Source organism: Rhinoderma darwinii, chromosome 2 (assembly GCF_050947455.1).
Source record: "Rhinoderma darwinii isolate aRhiDar2 chromosome 2, aRhiDar2.hap1, whole genome shotgun sequence".
In the NCBI taxonomy this organism is placed as follows: Eukaryota; Metazoa; Chordata; class Amphibia; order Anura; family Rhinodermatidae; genus Rhinoderma; species Rhinoderma darwinii.
The window spans coordinates 70070899-70089621 of record NC_134688.1 but is presented as its reverse complement, the minus strand read 5'-3'; the positions used below and the strand labels follow the sequence as shown (position 1 = coordinate 70089621).

At 41.5% G+C, this 18723-nt stretch overlaps 1 protein-coding gene across 2 annotated transcripts in view; it reads left to right on the top strand.

Annotated features, from left to right (window-relative positions):
- The window catches only part of SUPT20H (SPT20 homolog, SAGA complex component), an 85869-nt gene that overhangs the window by 48876 nt on the left and 18270 nt on the right, over positions 1-18723 (top strand). For both annotated transcript variants that reach the window (XM_075851734.1, XM_075851733.1), the window contains exons 10-15: positions 4218-4271; positions 6774-6913; positions 7560-7719; positions 7830-7886; positions 8655-8726; positions 12293-12453. In XM_075851734.1, coding sequence (XP_075707849.1) covers positions 4218-4271; positions 6774-6913; positions 7560-7719; positions 7830-7886; positions 8655-8726; positions 12293-12453 — 644 coding nt within the window. The remainder of the gene's footprint in view (positions 1-4217; positions 4272-6773; positions 6914-7559; positions 7720-7829; positions 7887-8654; positions 8727-12292; positions 12454-18723) is intronic.

The following is an 18723-nucleotide window of genomic DNA, read 5'->3' as shown; positions in this document are numbered from 1 at the left end:
ATGGCTATATCCATGGAAAAATAAAAAAGTTATGGCTTTTGGAATATGGGGAGGAAAAAATTTAAATCCGAAAAATGGCTGTGGCAGGAAGGGGTTAATAATGATACATTCAGATGTCAGTAAAAGTGTTTTCTGTATAGTCTGCAATGTGCAATTATCTTAGGGCTCCACAGAGACTTTTGGAGGCGGTAAGATTGTATGTTACCGCAACGTCTTGCGATGTTTCCCTCTGGGGGAAAAAGTTGCTAAACGACTCCCATTGAGCATTTTTTTTTACCATGGGTAAACATTGAGGCTGCAGAATGAACAGAGTAAGGGTAAGTTCACACAGGGCGGAGACGCTGCTTAAAAGTACACCGCGTATCTGCCCTGGCGGCCGCAGGGACTTCCGGACGAAAAACTGCACCAAATTGTGGTGCAGTTTTTCGACCGGAATGTCCGCTGAGGAAAACAGAAGCAAAAAAAACCCAAATGCCCCTACTTATCCTCTGACATCCTGCAACCGGCCTCTTAAGATGACGTGCCTCTTATGATTGGCTGCCACGGTCACATGGGATGAAACGTCATCCCAGGAGGCCGGCTTGTACGAAGAAGCACAGAATTTTGGGTAAGTATAAGATTTTTTTTTTCTGACTTGCGATTTTTGTGGCGGAATTGCAGCTTTTTCCACCGCAAAAATAGCATCATCTGCTATTTGTTGCGGGTTTTACCTCCCATCGAATTAAATGAGGAAAACCCACATTAGTAAAGCAGCAATTAAGCAAATACAATTGACACGCTGCGGATTAAAAAACTGCACTGCAGGTCAATTTCTGAGCCTTTTTTCCCCTTATCATTTCCACTGTGTGTGGATGAGATTTGTTCAAATCTCATCCACTCTGCTCCTACTGTATTATGCTGCAGATTTCGTTTTGGAAAATCCACAGTACCCTTAGGCCTCATGCACATGACCGTAGCCATGTGCACAGCCGTGATTTTCGAGTCGGCCGACCGCGGAGTGACACCAGTGAGCCACCCGGAAATCGCAGGCCGTTCACATGGCCGCGTCCATTATTTGCTATGAGCCCGGACAGCAGAACACGGCCGTAATAAGGCATGCCCGTTCTTTCTGCGGTCCAGGCTCCTAGACCATGCACGGACTGTGGAAACCACGGTCGTGTGCATGGGCCCATAGGAATGAATGGGGCCGCAATTCTCCCGTGGATTTCAGATGGAATTGCAGCCGCAAAAGCCCTTTTGTGTGCATGGGGCCTTAGGGTGGACTCCTGCTGCGTTTGCAGTGTACGTTGGAGGTAAAAAAATATATATATTTTTTGTAGAATGCCTGTACTAATCTACTCTATTCCAAACAGTTGAAAACGATCACAATCCTTAGCCTTATAGATACATAATACATTTCCACCTTTGTTCTTATTTTGCTTCTGTCAAATGGAAAACCTAATATCCGCTATTCGTCGTATTTTTATTAGAAACAGGGAACCCCTAATCAATTTCCTGCGTGAAGTTCTAGGAAAGAAGTATGAACACAACCATACTGTTTCCATCACCGGTGACTCTAGCCGTACATTAGTCTAGAAGTTCATGTATCTTGGAATGTACGAACCACTTACGTAACACATTAAACATATTCTTCCAGTACATGAACAATCATTGAAGGACGGTGGCAATGTTATGAAATGAAAATCTATCCTTAGATTTTAGTTTTTCAGTAGGGATTAACAGGCCTTGTGCTGGCCCCAGGCAATGTGTGATTTACTGCTCTGAACTTGGGAGACCGGTGGTGGAGTACATGGGAAGAAAGTAAGCTATTCTATGAATATACAGGTTTATTACATGTTGCCTGTGAGCAAAGGTGGAAATAGATCCAAAGATATCCCAATAGTGAAAGGTTTGTCCCGGAAGAAGATGCATGCACAGATATTCTTCTACGGGTTAGCTACGGATTTTTTTGCATTGACCAACATGAGAACTTCATCAGTTGTTGCTTTGAACAATCTTCTTTTGTTATAAGAGACCACTGATGCACATTACAGGGTGGGCTACTTCAAGGGTGCGCAGCAATTCGATGTAATCTGTGGGGGAATCTAGCAGCGCCACCACAGGAGGAATGAAGTATTACACTGCTCTCATTTTAAAGGGAATCTATCGCCTATGTTTTTTTGCGCTAATTAAAACTAGATACTGATACAAACGCCTTCTTTTTTTTATCTAGTCTATTTTTATTGTCGGATTGTATATTTTTTTTAATTCTATTTTCTGTACATGATTATGGGCACGACCATCTGTCCTAAACTGCTTTACCAGCATTTAGAGATTTGCTTTACAGCAGCCACATGGACATAGGAAACAATACTCTGGAGCGGACCCATTCTGTGGGAGAGTGTTCTGGCCATGCTCTGGTTTCCGTTGAGGGGTTCCGTCGGGCCTTTCTGTCGGAGCAACCCCTTAACGGAAAGGCAAACCATAGGTTCCATTTGCATTCCCATTGATTTCAATGGTAAAGCTTCCTTTGCTTATGGTTTCTGTTTGTCACTGTTGCGTAAGGTTTACGTTTTTTTGACTGCGCTTTTGATCTCGTCAAAAAAACGGAGCCCTTTCACAACGGTGACAAACGGAAGCCATTAACAAACTAACCGTCATCATTGAGATCAATAGTGATGCAAACGGAAGCTAAGGTTTCCGTTTGCCTTTCCGTTGAGGGGTTGCTCCGATGGAATCCATCAACAGAAGCAAACGCTGATGTGAACACCGCTTTCCTGTCATTATTATCCTGCCTGTGATGATAATGAGATGACTGCTGAGAAGTGATCACTGCAGAACAGGAAGTGTAAGTCTTTTGCGAGGTTAAGTGGCCATAGTAAAAAATGCACAATTTTAGGATTATTTTTAAAAATAGTGACGTGGAAAATAAAAAATCACCAAAAATTCGCAAAGTTTAACATAGATCGAGCTGTGAGTGCTATGCAGCACGTTCAGCCATTAAACAGGATCACGTTTATTTACGTCGCTGCAGCATAAGGTATATTCTGCAGCTACGTAAATAGCCAGATTGGAGACATTAGAGGGTTAAAGGAATCCGACAAAAGGTCTTGTGTTCTGTTCGATTTGCTTTGCATACAGGGCATTGTACTTTGTGTTTGCAAAGTAAAAACAACCCTTTTCTAGAATAGAGAAATATGGCTTCAGCTTGTTGCTGTTCCCTGGGCATACGACTACGTTCCCTGCAAAGACCTGTAAGGAAGCAGCCGTCTGGCATTGAACATCAGTAACTGGTCCTCATTTATAGAAAGCTTTTCTTGTCTTTGATTATTTTTTAATTATATATAAATTTTCAACCTATTTTAGGGTTACACATTACAATGTATTTATGTAGCTTATGGTTCTCTGTTGGCACTACTTGACAAATATGACTACTTTTTTCAAATATATCCACTTTTTTTTTTTTTTTAACATGGTAAAGTGTTAATGTATTTTGACATTTGTCATGGTTGTCTCTGATATGAATGTTTTAAAACCCATTAAAGGTCCGTGATAATCACTTAAAGGGCACCCATGATGCCCTATATGAAGGGCAGCATGTAATGGGACAGGTGCCATGGAGTGAATTGCTATTTATTAAAAATAAAAAGAAGGGCATTATAAACTTTTGAATTACGTATTTATAGTGTCCCCCCCAATGTTACTCTCCTGCCCGATATGACATTCTAATTAATAGGACCCGTGCAGGATACTCGCTGGGTGTCGTGCCCAGCCTGCAGTTGTGGCTTTCGACGCCCGACATCCGATCGGACGGGAGCGTAGACTAACATTATACACTTTAGATCCTTGCTCTAAGAGTCTGGGGTTTGGTCTCCTCTACCCTGCAGCTTCTTTAGGCACGAACATGACCATTTTAATCAGTCACCATATCACTGGGATGTTGTTGTGGCCCACGTAGTGTAAACCGCACTGTATATTAAGCATTCTGTCCTGAGTGTCTGACGCTGATCTCCAGGCGTTAAGACGTTAACTACTTGTACATTTACAGGGTGATGTGTTGTCAGTTTGGAAGGAAGATCTTTGTTTTGTAGAGGGGACTAACATAATATAATTCATGGTAGAGATCTTGACTTCCATAGTAATGTGCATAAAAATAGACAAAAAATTGTGCAAAAAAAAAAAAAAAAAGGGGAACCCTACATGTTAATGTGAACCTGTTTTTCTTCTTTGGTCCTAAGACTTTAGTTTCCGACATTCATGCCATCACCAGTGACAATCACAAGTGGACACAGGTAAATGTTTCTTCCTCTATATGGTTTGTCATAGCATATTCGTAGTTCGTCTCTTTATTGGACTGTAAAATATCAGTCGTTCATCATTCTGGAACACAAAATAGACACTGCTTAATAGAATTCATATATTACATAAAGGTCCTGACCTGTCACTAGTGCACCACTCATGTAGACTGGTGCAGGTCGATGTGATGTTTTCTTCACAATTTTTAGGATCATTTTGTTTTCCGTTATATTGGTTAAAATGAATAATAATTGAGGAATAACTCCGCAAACGCTGCTTTTCCTATACAACCGAACGTCACTAATGTGACAGCAGCAGAGGCCTTAATATAAAAGAGAGATTCACCATACGAGTATATGGGTGCGAAGGAAACAGCCGAGCTTGCTGATTCCAACCCGTGGGATCTTTGTTTCCAACAATAGCAAATGTCAGGACTGGCAGCATCTATCGACTTTTTTCTTTTTTTTTACTACATTGTCCGCAGTAGTTTTTGAAATCTAATGTGTTTGGCACCTACTACATATGTTATACCGTACTATAATACAGAAATTTTTATTTTCCAACCAGTATTCCGTATTCCTAGACCTATAATCCTGGATATATAATTTAATCTGGACCAAGTTGTGCTGTAGCATGTGCAGGTCAATATATTAAAGTTACCTGAAGGTGGGGAGTCCAGACTGAATACATTCCGTGGGGGGTGGATGTTACTAGTTGCCACAACAGTTAAAACATCTGGCTAGTGTCATGATTTCCCTGTTCACTTGATGGTGGTGACCTCTTAATTTTATTTGGCAACAAGCCCTCTATAGCACACATGTTTAGCTAGTCCGATGTACACACAGACGTGAAGAATATGTCAGAAACAATTAATATGGCGTTCCATTGACAGTGGAGTTATACCAGATCTCCTCCGTGTAGAAAACGCTGTTTAAAATGGTCGTGCCACTAAAATCCGTGCAGTCAGCGCCATTTAAGTCAAAGCTATTGTAACAAACAGAAAAAGTTCTCTGTATTATAAGCTTCACATTTTATAACCTCTATAAATAATATATTCCGGAATGATATCAATTGCTGATATGTTGTTTATGGATTTACGTTCTTCAGCCATGGGAGTGTTTTGCGAGCAGGAACCATGGAATTACACATTTCTCTATCCGTAGGCTCCATGCACACGACCGTATTTTTCATCCATCCGTAAATACTGTCTGTAAATACGGATCAGTAGTCCTTTATAGTCATCCATAAATCATCCGCATATATGGAGGCTGTTCGTAAATACGGTCCGTATTGCATCCGTAATGCATAAGTATTAACGGATCCACTAAAAAACAGGGAGGAATCTAGGGTAATCCCCTGGCGTCACATAGCAACGCTTTCGTAATTACGGATACATCAGTATACGTCTGTAATTACGGAAGTGCCCATAGACTTCTATGGAGACTCTATGTCGTGATTAAGGACAAAAAAGGACATGTTCTATCACTTCTACGGCACGGACACCCATTCGTAAAAATACAGAAAGGTGTCCGTACCCCATAGAAATAAATGGGTCTGTAATTATGGATGAAAAATACAGTCGTGTGCATGGGCCTTAGGCCTCATGTACACGACCGTAGTTTTCATCTGTAATTACGGATCAGCTAATTATGGATGAAATTGCGGATCCATTCATTTCAATAGGCCACGGACACACTTCCGTATATTTACAGATGTGTGTCCGGGCCGTAGAAATGATCCGCAAAATATAGAACACGTCCTATTCTTGTCTGCAATTGCGGCAAGGACTCGCCCGTAGAAGTCTATGGGCGCTTCTGCAATTGCAGACGGCTACGGGTGTGCATCCGTATTTGCGGACAGTAAAAATCCTTATGGTCGTGTGCATGAGGCCTTATCCTGCATAATTATCAACCGATTACTGGCAAAATACATCTCTGCGTTTTATCGGATCAGTCCTAGAGGTAAAGGGAGCAATTCATAGAATAACATTTCTTGTGGTGCAAATGGTCTCCCATGAAATACATTTATGGCATATCAGTTTGATATCTGATTGGATGGGGCTAGCATCACTGGAACCCCCACCATCCTGAGAATAACTGGAAGTCGATTGTACATGGGAAACAGCAAAGTGAGTGTGCTCGGCTGTATTGTATTTCCCATAGACTATAATGAGGAGTGACCTCGAATGCATGCCTATTTATCTGCCAAGAATGGGAGATTGGCCACCCCTATTCTGCGGATCAGTAAGGGTCCCAGTGGTCATATCCCCATCAATCATATATTTTAAATCAATACAATTATTTCTAAAAAAACATTTTAATTATGAGTGAACCTGGCCATTACACCAAGGGGATATAGATAACCTGCCTTTTGGACCACAAATAAATATATTTCCTAATTCTTTAATGATAATCCAGTCTGGAATGAAAAGTGTCAATGTACTAAGACATAGCCGTAGTTTTTTTGCCGCTGAATACTCCATTGATATCCATATTTAGGAAGACAAGTTGCTGTTGGAGAGCCAGCTTATCCTGGCAACTGCTGAACCGTTATGCCTTGACCCGTCAATATCTGTCGTCTGCACTACAAACCGCCTGCTGTACAACAAACAGAAGATGAACACTTGTCCCATGAAACGGTGAGAACTTCGTTTTGCTATCCTGTTGAGTAAGAGGTCACCCCTTAACGACCACCGGTACGTGTTTTTATGTTGCCCGTTAATGCAGTTGGGGGATGTCAGACTGGCACCTAATAAAGAAGGCTGTTTCTGCCCTCTCAATCTCTGTATACACAGGGGCAATGTTACTACTTCCATTGGTCCCGGCAGTCACGTGATCAGGAGATTACTGTCAAATTGCCAGACCAGTTTCCCCCTTTAACAGGCTGCTTTGAAAGGCCCGGTTACAGGAGAAATTTGTAGAGTATAAAATCAAACAAACGTCCTCCAAAGATTTTTTTCAGACCTTCTAGGGGATTAGAAGCAGAAAAATAAATAATAAAGTAACAATACAAAAAAAAATATTTGACTATTTATTTTTTTTTTTTTTACATTTTGTCACACATCAAAAAGTTTAATAATTCTTAAAAATAAATAAATAGGATTGTCATGGAAAAAAACCCCGAAAAGCACATAATATAATATTTAATCAGTAATACATTTTTATAGACTTCCTGCAGTCCGGATAAATGGCGCATTCTATATAATAATCTCGTCTACATGGGTAGTCCTCAACCACAATAAATGCTGCCAGTCTGCGTTGCTTACGGTGTTCTTTATATTTCAGGTGTCTGAAGCGATACTCCAGACCAGCTCTGAACAGGCAGCAAGAATTATCCAATTGTCCCATCCCACCACAGCTCAAACTTCTTGATTATTTACATAAGAGGAAAGAAAGGAAAGCCTCGCAACCTCAGTTTGACCTAAAAATATCCAAAACTGGAAATGTAAGCCTTTCGGGTTTTTTTTTTTACTTGATTTTATATTTACTTTTAATTTGATGTCAGTGACCAGACTGTGATATCATTGACATTTTTATGGATGTATTCTCTTTTAGTATGTCGACTTATGGAAACAAAATCCTTGCTCCCTTGCTGTGCCCTCTGAAGTGGATGTAAGTATGCCCGGGACTCGCCAGAAAAAAAGTTTCCATTTAAATGTATGCATTTATTGTAATAGTAAGCAAAATCTTACCCATGGACACTAATTACAGTTTACAAATACAATTAATCTACATAAAAATTTGAGTAACCATGTAAATGTATTGCATTTCTTCTTTTGTACTGATCCTGAGTTATAGCCTGTATTATAGTCCAGAGCTGCATTCAGAATTCTTCAGACATTGAATATCCCAGGATACTTTGCTGCCCCAATGTCTACACAGAGTTTGATCTGATGGTTTGCATTCTTGGAAGTGTCATCTTTACATCAGGCACTGTACAGTAATTGATGTAGAAAAAATAAAACTCTCACTGCATTTCTCAGCTAAGTTGTCATGGGTGTGTCTGTCAAAAAGCTTGTTGACTGTTTCCAATAGCAACCTGGTGTGTTAATGCAGCTATAAAACAGGCAAGTGATGTAATGTATTTACAGAGATGCTTAGCATTTTATGCAGATTATATCCGTATATAAACAGTAAAATTTTGTGCAAGTGTGACCATATGATTTCATTTTATATATTCCCATTGAGTCGCGTTTTTGACTGATTTTATGTAGTCAAAAACATTATATAACATTTATAAAAATCAGTTTTATTCTTCGATACCCAAAATAAGTCTGTATCTATATAACGTCGCTCTGAAAGTTCAGCCTGTCATTTAAATTCACAGCTTAATTGGCTCCTGTGTGTTTTTTTTTTTTTTTTGTTTTTTTTTTTTTTCAGGTTGAAAAATATGCAAAAGTGGAAAAATCTATCAAACTTGATGACTCGCAACCTACTGTCTGGCCAGCAGATGTGAGTAATTCGATCCCTTTTCTGGCCAATATTTATTTTATTACTGCCGTTATAATGCAGGGCATCTGTGTAGTGTGAAGGCAAGTCTTTTACTCGAACATTAGAAAGGACACGTTTTCTTCCAGTTGCATCACCTGCTTTATATGACTGGTGTTTCTGGCAGGGGTAACTGCTATGTAAGCATGACCATTTGTATGTTTAGTCACAGGTCGTATGAGATGGTGCTATGAAAATTGTTACAATTTAAAGGGAACGTGTCGCTAGATTTTAGGGCACTAAACCACCAGCATGTCTTTGTTGCTGGGTTTAGCGTCCTAAAACATGCCCCTCTCAAAACTGTCCGTTTTAGCCTCTTGTCTAAAAAGAAGCTATAATACAGCGCGCGCCCAACAGCGTCCTGCACATGCTCAGTGGTCTGATGAAGCCGAGGCCAGTGCATTTGGACTCTTCTCTTGGAATTTTTTATTTTATTTTATTCAATTATTCTCTTCTCTGGTCATTTACATACAGTGCACACTGTATTATAACTTATTTTTAGATCCATTGCTAAAACGAACGTTTTAAGAGGTCAAGATCAGAAGGCAGCAGTATAATGACATGCTGGTGGTTTAGTGCATGAAAATCCAGTGACGTGTGCCCTTTAAAAGAGAAATTCGGTCAAAATGGTCTTCTGATATGCCACAGATGCATGAAGTCTATAGCCTCGAACCACCACTGATTTATAGAATGAAAGGCTCTTTCGAGAGCTCAAACCCCTTTGACGCTTCTCAGACATTTCTATTACTGAAAATCGGACAGATTGACCATCGACATTGTCTTTCTGCTCGCTACCTTCACAAATAAATGCTTGCATGATGACTAATTCTCCAGCTCTGTGGACCGGCAGCCATCTTTCTTCTGTGAAATGAAGTGCAGTATCGCTGGTGGCACTTTTTGCTTGGTACCCAGCCAAACTTATTTGGGTTGTTCAGGATTAGAAAAACATGGCTGCATTCTGCCAAAAACCGAACCACTCCTGTCCACAGGTTCTCTGTAGCTACTTAAATAGATATGATATGCAATACCTGACACAACTCAAGGATAGCCCTTTAATGTTAAGCTCAGCAGCTGTAGAAATAATTTAAAAGTAAATATGAAGGCCTTTTGCAACTTTAACGAAAATGTAAAGAATCTGTATTTTTCACCAAAAAACAAACAAATAGCGCCACACCTGTCCATGGGTTGTGTCAGATACTGCAGTTTACTCTAAGGCTGGGTTCACACGAGCATGTTACGTCCGTAAAGGGCGGAACGTATTTCTGCCGCAAGTCCCGGACCGAACACAGTGCAGGGAGCCGGGCTCCTAGCATCATAGTTATGTACGATGCTAGGAGTCCCTGCCTCTCCGTGGAACTGCTGTCCCGTACTGAAAACATGATTACAGTACGGGACAGTTGTCCCGTAGCGAGGCAGGGACTCCTAGCGTCGTACATAACTATGATGCTAGGAGCCCGGCTCCCTGCACTGTGTTCGGTCCGGGACTTGCGGCTGAAATACGTTCCGTCTTTTACGGACGTAACATGCTCGTGTGAATCCAGCCTTAGGGCTCATTCAGGCGAGCGTGATTCTTGTCCGTGTGCTGTCCGTTGAAACAATGCTCAGCAGACGGACCCATTGATTTCAAAGGGGCTATTCCCACAGCGAGTGTCCGTTCCGTTAAACTCACTGCATGTCCTATATTGGTGCGTTTTCATGCACCTAGTCGCCCATTGAAGTCAATAGGTGCGAGAAAACCACGGACAGCACACAGACGACATCCGTGTGCTGTCCGTGTTTCATGCATTAATTACATTGAAAAAAAAATGTGCTTGCAAGTTCTTCAAAAAAGCATGCCACACGCAAAGCACACTGATGCAAAAACGCAATGCGCACGGACAGATTTACACGCGTAAATCTGTCACGCTCGTGTGAATGTAGCCTTAGGGTCTGAGATACAATACAACATACAAGAGTCACCATGTTTCAGGGGGGAGAAAAAGCAGACTCCAGCCCCCCCCCCCTCTCAATCCTTGACCTTTTGGGAATGTTCACACGGCACAAAAAAAAGACTTGTGCTTTTGTGAAGCGCTTTTTAAAATACAGGCATATTTGGCACGTTTTCAGCATGTTTTATCTTGCACATTTAGGACTCCTAGGACTATGGGAACATTTGGCGTGATTTATGCGCTAAGAATTCACTTTTTTTTTATTTTTATGCGGCGCGTACTTTAAATATGCTCGCGTACAAAAAAGCACGTATGTACTGACGGCCGTAAATGGAGCGATCTCGGGGCCGTGGGTGGGCGCGATCTCGGGGCCGTGGGTGGCGCGATCTTGAGGGAGCCGTGGGTGGCAGATGAAATTCATCAGTTTTTAAACTGGACAGTGAAAAATGGATTCAAAACACGTCACAATCATCCGTCAATAATTGAAACACGCAACGGATACAAAACAGATGCAAATCGTACCGGACTCGTGTAAATAGAGACAACAGCAATCCCAGCGTGGTGTGGGGTGAGTAGGAGATGCGGGATGGGATTGGGTAGCTGTAAAGGTGCCAAAAACGAGCTACTCCCAGAAGTAAAGGCTAGTGTTTGGCGTCTTTGCAGGTTCACAAGGCTGCCTCAAAGATCTGATCTGAGGTAAGTGGACAGCAGCTGCCTTCTGGGCTCTCTCTCGGCGCCGGCTCCGATGCTGCACTGAATATGACACACATGACATTACAATATGTGTGTCAGACTTGAGTGTAGTGCCGAGGCTGGAGCAGAGGAGGAGAGCCCCGACATGCCAGGATCACATCAGAAGTTTTGTGAAATGACAAGTACACAACATGAATCTAATCTATCATGTTTACAATTTATCACAAACTATGCACCACTCTGATAAAATTGGCACATTTTCAGACCCTAGTCTACCTTTTTAGTGGACCATTGTGGTAAAAACAGACGGTAAAAACTCATGACAACTAACGACAAGTGATGGTTTTGTAGTAAAAATTGTGAAAAAGCCTGATGGCAACTGATACATTTTTGCATCCGTTGTAATCACTTGAGAGACAAACTGATGCTGATGGAACTGCTATATGTGAATGCACCCTTACACAATTAAGGCTTCGTTCACATCTGCGTTGGGGTCCTGTTCTGACGTTCAGTCGGAGGTTTCCGTCAGAACGGGACCCTGAGCAGTCACAAACTGACACTCCGTTTCCATCACCATTGATTTCAATGGTGACTGATCCGGTGTCCATGGTTTCCGTTTCTGTCTGTTGTGCACCGGACTCGTCGTTTTGCCGGAAGTAATAGGCTGTGCTCATATCAGCGTTGCTTTTCCTTTCATGGGTTCCGTTGCAGCTTTCTGCCGGAGTAACCAATGAATGGAAAGCAAACTCAAACATTACCATTGAAATCAATGGTAATGCAAACAGAAGCTTTAGTTTCCATTCGTCTTTCCTCCGACGGAAAGCAGCAACGGAACCCATGAATGGAAAAGCAACGCTGATGTGAACAGGTCCTTATACATTGTATGACATTATTTTTTTACTATTACAGGAAACAAAGGAGGACTATATCTTTGAATGTGAAAACGGTACTCCTTTCCGAAAGACGAAGTTAACCGTTTTCCAGAATGTAGGCAATCCTTTGTATTTTGGTAAAATGCATTCTTCAGCAGCTGATGAAGATGACGATGACTACCACAGCCCTCATTCTCAGTGAGTTTAACAGATTGTAAATTAAGTAGTCAATTTTGAAGAGGTTTCCATCGAAATTGAAAAAATGGACAAATGTTAGTATATCAAAAGTTTACGTTTTGGCAATTTTTAGGTTTTTGTATATGTATTTTTTTTTTTAGTTAGAGCTTTATTGGCCTTTTATTGTTGTCTTGCGGTGGATATTTTTGCAAATTGACAACAGGAAGTTCAACCATATTGGTTTCACATTTCAACAGGCTTCTCAGACACTGATAACCTATTGATATATATAATTTTTCTATTGATTATAAATGACAATCTACTGAATGTTTGTATTTTGTTACCCAGCGGTATCATTGGACATCAGTTAGTGTGCTGATCAGGTGATCTGTCTTAGCCAATAATTCAAGAGGAACATTCAGTTCTGCATACAGTGGAGGCGATACATGCATTCGGAAAGTCTTCAGACCCTTTTACATTTTTTCAGATTTTGTTATGTTGAGGCTTTGTGCGAAAATAAAAAAAATTCACGTTTTTCCCCATTTATTCTGCGCTCAATACCCCATAATGACAAAGTGCAAACAGAATTGTAAAAATTTTTGCAAATTTATTAAAAAGGGAAAACCGAAATTTTGCATGGACATAAGTATTCAGACCCTTTGCTATGACATTTGAAATTTAGCTCTGGGGGCCTTTCATTTCTCTAGATCATCTTTGAAATGTTTTTACACCTTGCAGTCCACATGTGGTAAATTCGTTTGATTGGACATGATTTGGAAAGACACACCCCTGTCTATATAAGGTCTCACAGCTGACAATGCATATCAGAGCAAAAACCAAGCCATGAGGAGGAAATAACTGCCCATAGAGCTCAGAGACAGGATTGTGTGAAGGCACAGATGTGGAGAAGGGTACAAGAAAAATTCCCAAAGCGCACAGTGGCCCCCATAATTCGTGAAATGAAAAGTGGAAGACGTTTGGATCAACTAGGACTCTTCCTAGAGCTGGCCGCCCCACCAAACGAAGTAATCTGGGGAGAAGGGCTTGGGAAAAGGTGATCAAGAACCCAATGGTCACTCTGGCTGAGCTCCAAAGATCCGGTATGCAGATGGGAGAAACTTCCAGAAGGTCAACTATCACTGCAGCGCTCTGCCAAAAAGCCCAGATTGGTGGAGTGGCCAGAGAGAAGCCTCTTCTCAGTAAAAGACACTTGAAAGCCACCTGGAGCTTGCAAAAAAAACACCTAAAGGACTCTGACTATGAGAAACAATATTCTGTGGTCTGGTGAAACCAAGATTGAACTTTTTGGCCTCGATTCTAAGCGTCATGTCTGGAGGAAACCAGGCACTACTCTTCACCTGCTTAGCCCCTTAGTGACCGCCAATACGCCTTTTCATGGCAGTTGAGTCTAAGTCCTGCACAAGTGACCCGTGCAGGCTGGAGCGGGTGTTCGGCTGTATGGTGACTGCCGGGCTCCTGCTCCAACGGTAGCGATCAAAGTTTACTTAGATCGCGGCCGTTTAATCCGTTAAATGCTGCGGTCAATAGCGACCGCGGCATTTAATTTGTTTACAGAGGGAGGGAGCTCACCCATTGCCGGCCCGCAAATGCAATCGCGGGCCTCCGATGGGGTGTCGTGGGAGCCGGGGGCCTAACAAAGGCCTGCCCTGGCTATATGCCTATTAGGCCGTGCCAGAGGCATGGCCTAATAGATTGTCTGTCGGTTTTACACTGACAGGCATTAAAGGGGTTGTCCAGCTTCTGACGACTGATGACCTAACCACCGGATAGGTCATCAGTATGTCATCGGTGCGGGTCCGACACCTGGACCCTGCACCGATAAGCTGCTCCGGTGGCCTGCGGGCACAGGATGTTGTGGCACATATAGCGGCTGTGCTGCAGAACTGCAGGTCCGCTCCTATTCACTTGAATAGGAACAGAGCTGCAGCTCGGCCGCTATTCTGTGGCCGTGGCCGGAGCTAACTGCTTCCGGCTTGTACATCCGGTGCACAGGGGCACCGAACCAGCTGATCTGTGCGGGGCCTGGGTGTCGGACCCCTGCAGATCATGTACTGATGACCTATCCGGTGGATACTAAGTATACCAAACAAAGCATTATATGTGCAATCAAAAGATCGCAAAGTAAAGTCCCCCATTGGGACCGAAAAAAGAAGTAATAAATGTTAAATAAAAATTATTAATAAAGATTACAGTAACAAAAAAATAAAAAAAAATTCCATCAAAAAGTGGTTTTATTTAGTAAAAGTGTAAAAAATTACTAAAAGTACACATATATGGTATCGCCGCGACCGTAATAACACAAACAATAAATTTAACTTGTAATTTAAACCGCAAGGTGAACGCTGTAAAAAAAAAAAGAAACCACTAAATACTATGGTGGAATTGCTATTTTTTTCCATTGCCCCCCAAAAAGTTAATAATAAAAGTTAATCAATAAGTCCCATGAACCCCAAAAAAGACCCATTGAAAACACAAGCCCTCATATCACTACATTGATGGAAAAATAAAATAGTTACGGCTCTTGAAAAGCAACGATGCAAAAACAAATAATTTTAGTTTAAGTGTTTTTATTGTGCAAAAGTCGTAAGACATAAAACCTCTACATATGTGGTATCGCTGTAATCGTACCGACCCATAGAATAAAGGATACATGTTATATACGCCGCGCTGTGAAAGGCATACATTTAAAACGCATAGAACAAGGGTGGAATTGCTGTTCATTTTCTATTCCCCCCCAAAAAAAGTTCATGAAAGTTAATCAAAAAATTATATGTACCCCAAAATGGTGCTATTAAAAGATACAACTAATCCCGCAAAAAAAAAAAGTCCTCATACAGCTATGTCGACTGAAAAATAACGTTATAGCTCTTTTTAAATGCGACGATGGAAAAACAAAAAAATTGCTTGGTCATTAAGGCCTAAAATAGGCTGGTCACCTAGGGGTTAATATCATCCCTACAGTGACGCAGGGTGGTGGCAGCATCATGCTGTGGGGGTGTTTTTCAGCGGCTGGGACAGGGTTGAGGGAAAGCTGAATGGAGCAAAGTACAGGGATATTCTTAATGAAAACCTGATCCAGAGTGCTCTGGACCTGAGACTGAGGGTTCACCTTCCAACAAGACGACGACCCTAAGCACACAGCCAAGACAACACAGGAGTGGCTTAGGGACAACTCTGTGAATGACCTTGGATGGCCCAGCCAGAGCCCTGACTTGAACCCAATCGAACATCTCTGGATAGACCTGAAAATGTCTGTCCACCGACGCTCCCCATCCAACCTGACAGAGCTTGTGAGGATCTGCAGAGAAGAATGGCAGAAAATCCCCAAATCCAGGTGTGTAAACCTTGTGGCATCATACCCAAGAAGACTGGAGGCCGTTATCACTGCCAAAGGTGCTTCAACTAAGTGCTGAGTAAAGGGTCTGTATATTTATGTCAATGCAAGATTTTCATTTTTCCTTTTCAATAAATTAGCAAAGATTACTAACATTCTGTATTCACTCGGTCATTATGGGGTATTAAGTGCAGAATGATGGGGAAAAATGTGATTATTTTATTTTAGCACAAGGCCTCATCATAACAAAATGTGAAAAAAAGTAAATGGGCCTGAAGACTTTCCGAATGCATTGTCTATCAAAACCAGCGCAAGGGAAAAGTGGGGTAGTTACCCATGGCAACCAATCAGATTCCACCATCTAATTGTCCATAGGCCTTTTGGAAAATGAAAGCCGCAACCTGATTGGTTGCCATGGGCAGCTACTCCACGTTTCCTTTTTTGATATATCTTCCCCACTGTGTATCTCCTATTAGGTGCTTTTGTGTTCACTAATTCAAGCGTCCTATAGATAATATAAAAAGACCATCCTTGTGATAGGTCCTCTTTAATGCACCTAAACCTACATTTTTAAGTGGGTCCTAACCCATAAAGAATCGTGTATTTCTACAACCTAAAAATGTATTCTTCTAAACGTGACTGAATGGGTGTGTTTTTGTGCATGAGTGAAAACTACATTACGCTCACGAGTACATAAAGGACTGTTGCCTCCTCTTGTAAAGACAGATTGGGGGAGATTTTTGAAAACGAGCTTAAAGGAAAAGTGGAGAAGTTGTCGATAGTAACCAATCAGATTCTACCTTTCATTTTCCAGACCCCCTTTGGAAAATGAAAGAGGAAGCAACCCGATTGGTTACCATGGGCAACTACTCCACATTTCCTTTACACCTTTTGCATTCAGTACACATTGATACTTGTCAAGTGGACTGTGTCAAGAATTGCAGCTCAGCCCCATTCAAATGAACGGGGCTGAGCTGCAATACCAGATACAACCCTTGAACGAAAGAGGTGCTGTTGTTGGAAAATAAAGCAGGAAAGAGGTACGGGCATGTTGGATTTCAACATGCCCGATCCTTTGTTCTCACAGGAGATAAGTCAGATATATACGCATACAGCATACCATCTTGCTACAATATGAGCTTATGCTGACTGCCTGTATAAACCGCTAGAACGTTCCCATCTAGCTTCAAATAAAACAGATTTTCATAGCTGTATCAAATTCCACTTTACATGTATGACACTGTATGCCATCCAATATATACAGTAGTGTTCAAAAAAATAGCAGTGAGTTTAAAAAAGCAAAGCGCAAAATCATTATAATAACTTATTTTCCTAAATGCAAATGAACTGGAAATACAGGACATTCAATTCCAAATCAAAACTATAACAAAATGTATCCAGTTTGTGTTAATCCTTCACAGAAAGTAAAGAAAAAGGAATATTAGACTGTTAAAAAAAAAATAGCAGTGTCCGCATTTTTCTTTAAAAACTCAAAATATTGAATGTATAAACTGAAGAAATTCAGATTTCACTTTACTAAACTAATATTTAGTGGCATAACCATTGTTTCTGAGATCTTGACATCCGTGTTACACGGAGTTGACCAACTTCTTGCGCCTCTAAACAGGTATTCCACTCCAGGAAGATTGGACGACATTCCACAGTTCTGCATTTTTGGGTTTTGCTTCATAAACCACATTTTTTATGTCACTCCACAAGTTCTCTATGGGATTGAGGTCAGGGGATTGGGCTGTAACCAAGATATTGTTCACTTACTGGTGTATTTTGGGTCATTGTCGTGTTGAAGCACCCATTTCAAGGGCATTTCTTCTTTGGCATCGGGCAACATGATCCCCTCAAGTATTTTGATATATTCAGACTGATCCATGTCCCTTGTATGCGATAAATAGGCCGAACACCAGGGTATGAGAAACATCCCCATATCATGATTTTTGCAGCACCATGCTTTACTGTCTTCACAGCGGACTGTGGCTTGAATTCAGTGCTCGGGGGTCGTCTGACACTGTCTGCGGCCACTAGACCCAGAAAGAACAATTTTGGTTTCATCTGTCAACAAAATTTTGCACCATTTCTCTTTGGGCCAGTCAATGTGTTCCTTGGCAAATTTTAACCTATTCAGGGCGTCTTTTTTATGGTGCGTTCTTGCTGGTAACTTGGCTTCACTTAATGGTCTTCTGATTGTAGCAGTACTGACTGGTAACTTCAGATGATCTTTGATCTTCCTGGATGGGATCATTGGCTGAGCCTTTGGCATGTTGGCTATTCTTCGATTCATTCGCACAGTAGTTCCACGCTTCCTTCCGCTCTTTCAGGTTTTGGTTGCCGTTCAGGGCATTTGAGATCATTTTAGCTGAGTAGCCTATAATTTGCTACACTTCTTTAGATGTTTTTCCATCTCCGATCAACTTTTTAATCAAAGTAAGTTTTTCATCAGAACAATGTCTGGAAAAACCCATTCTCCCCAGTATTTCAGAAGGAAATTAACTATAACCAACATCTGCAACATTTCCCACCCTCCCACCTTAAAGAGGCTCTGTCACCAGATTTTGCAACCCCTATCTGCTATTGCAGCAGATAGGCGCTGCAATGTAGATTACAGTAACGTTTTTATTTTTATAAAACGAGCATTTTTGGCCAAGTTATGACCATTTTCGTATTTATGCAAATGAGGCTTGCAAAAGTACAACTGGGCGTGTTGAAAAGTAAAAGTACAAGTGGGCGTGTATTATGTGCGTACATCGGGGCGTGTTTACTACTTTTACTAGCTGGGCTTTCTGATGAGAAGTATCATCCACTTCTCTTCAGAACGCCCAGCTTCTGGCAGTGCAGATCTGTGACGTCACTCACAGGTCCTGCATCGTGTCGGCACCAGAGGCTACAGTTGATTCTGCAGCAGCATCAGCATTTGCAGGTAA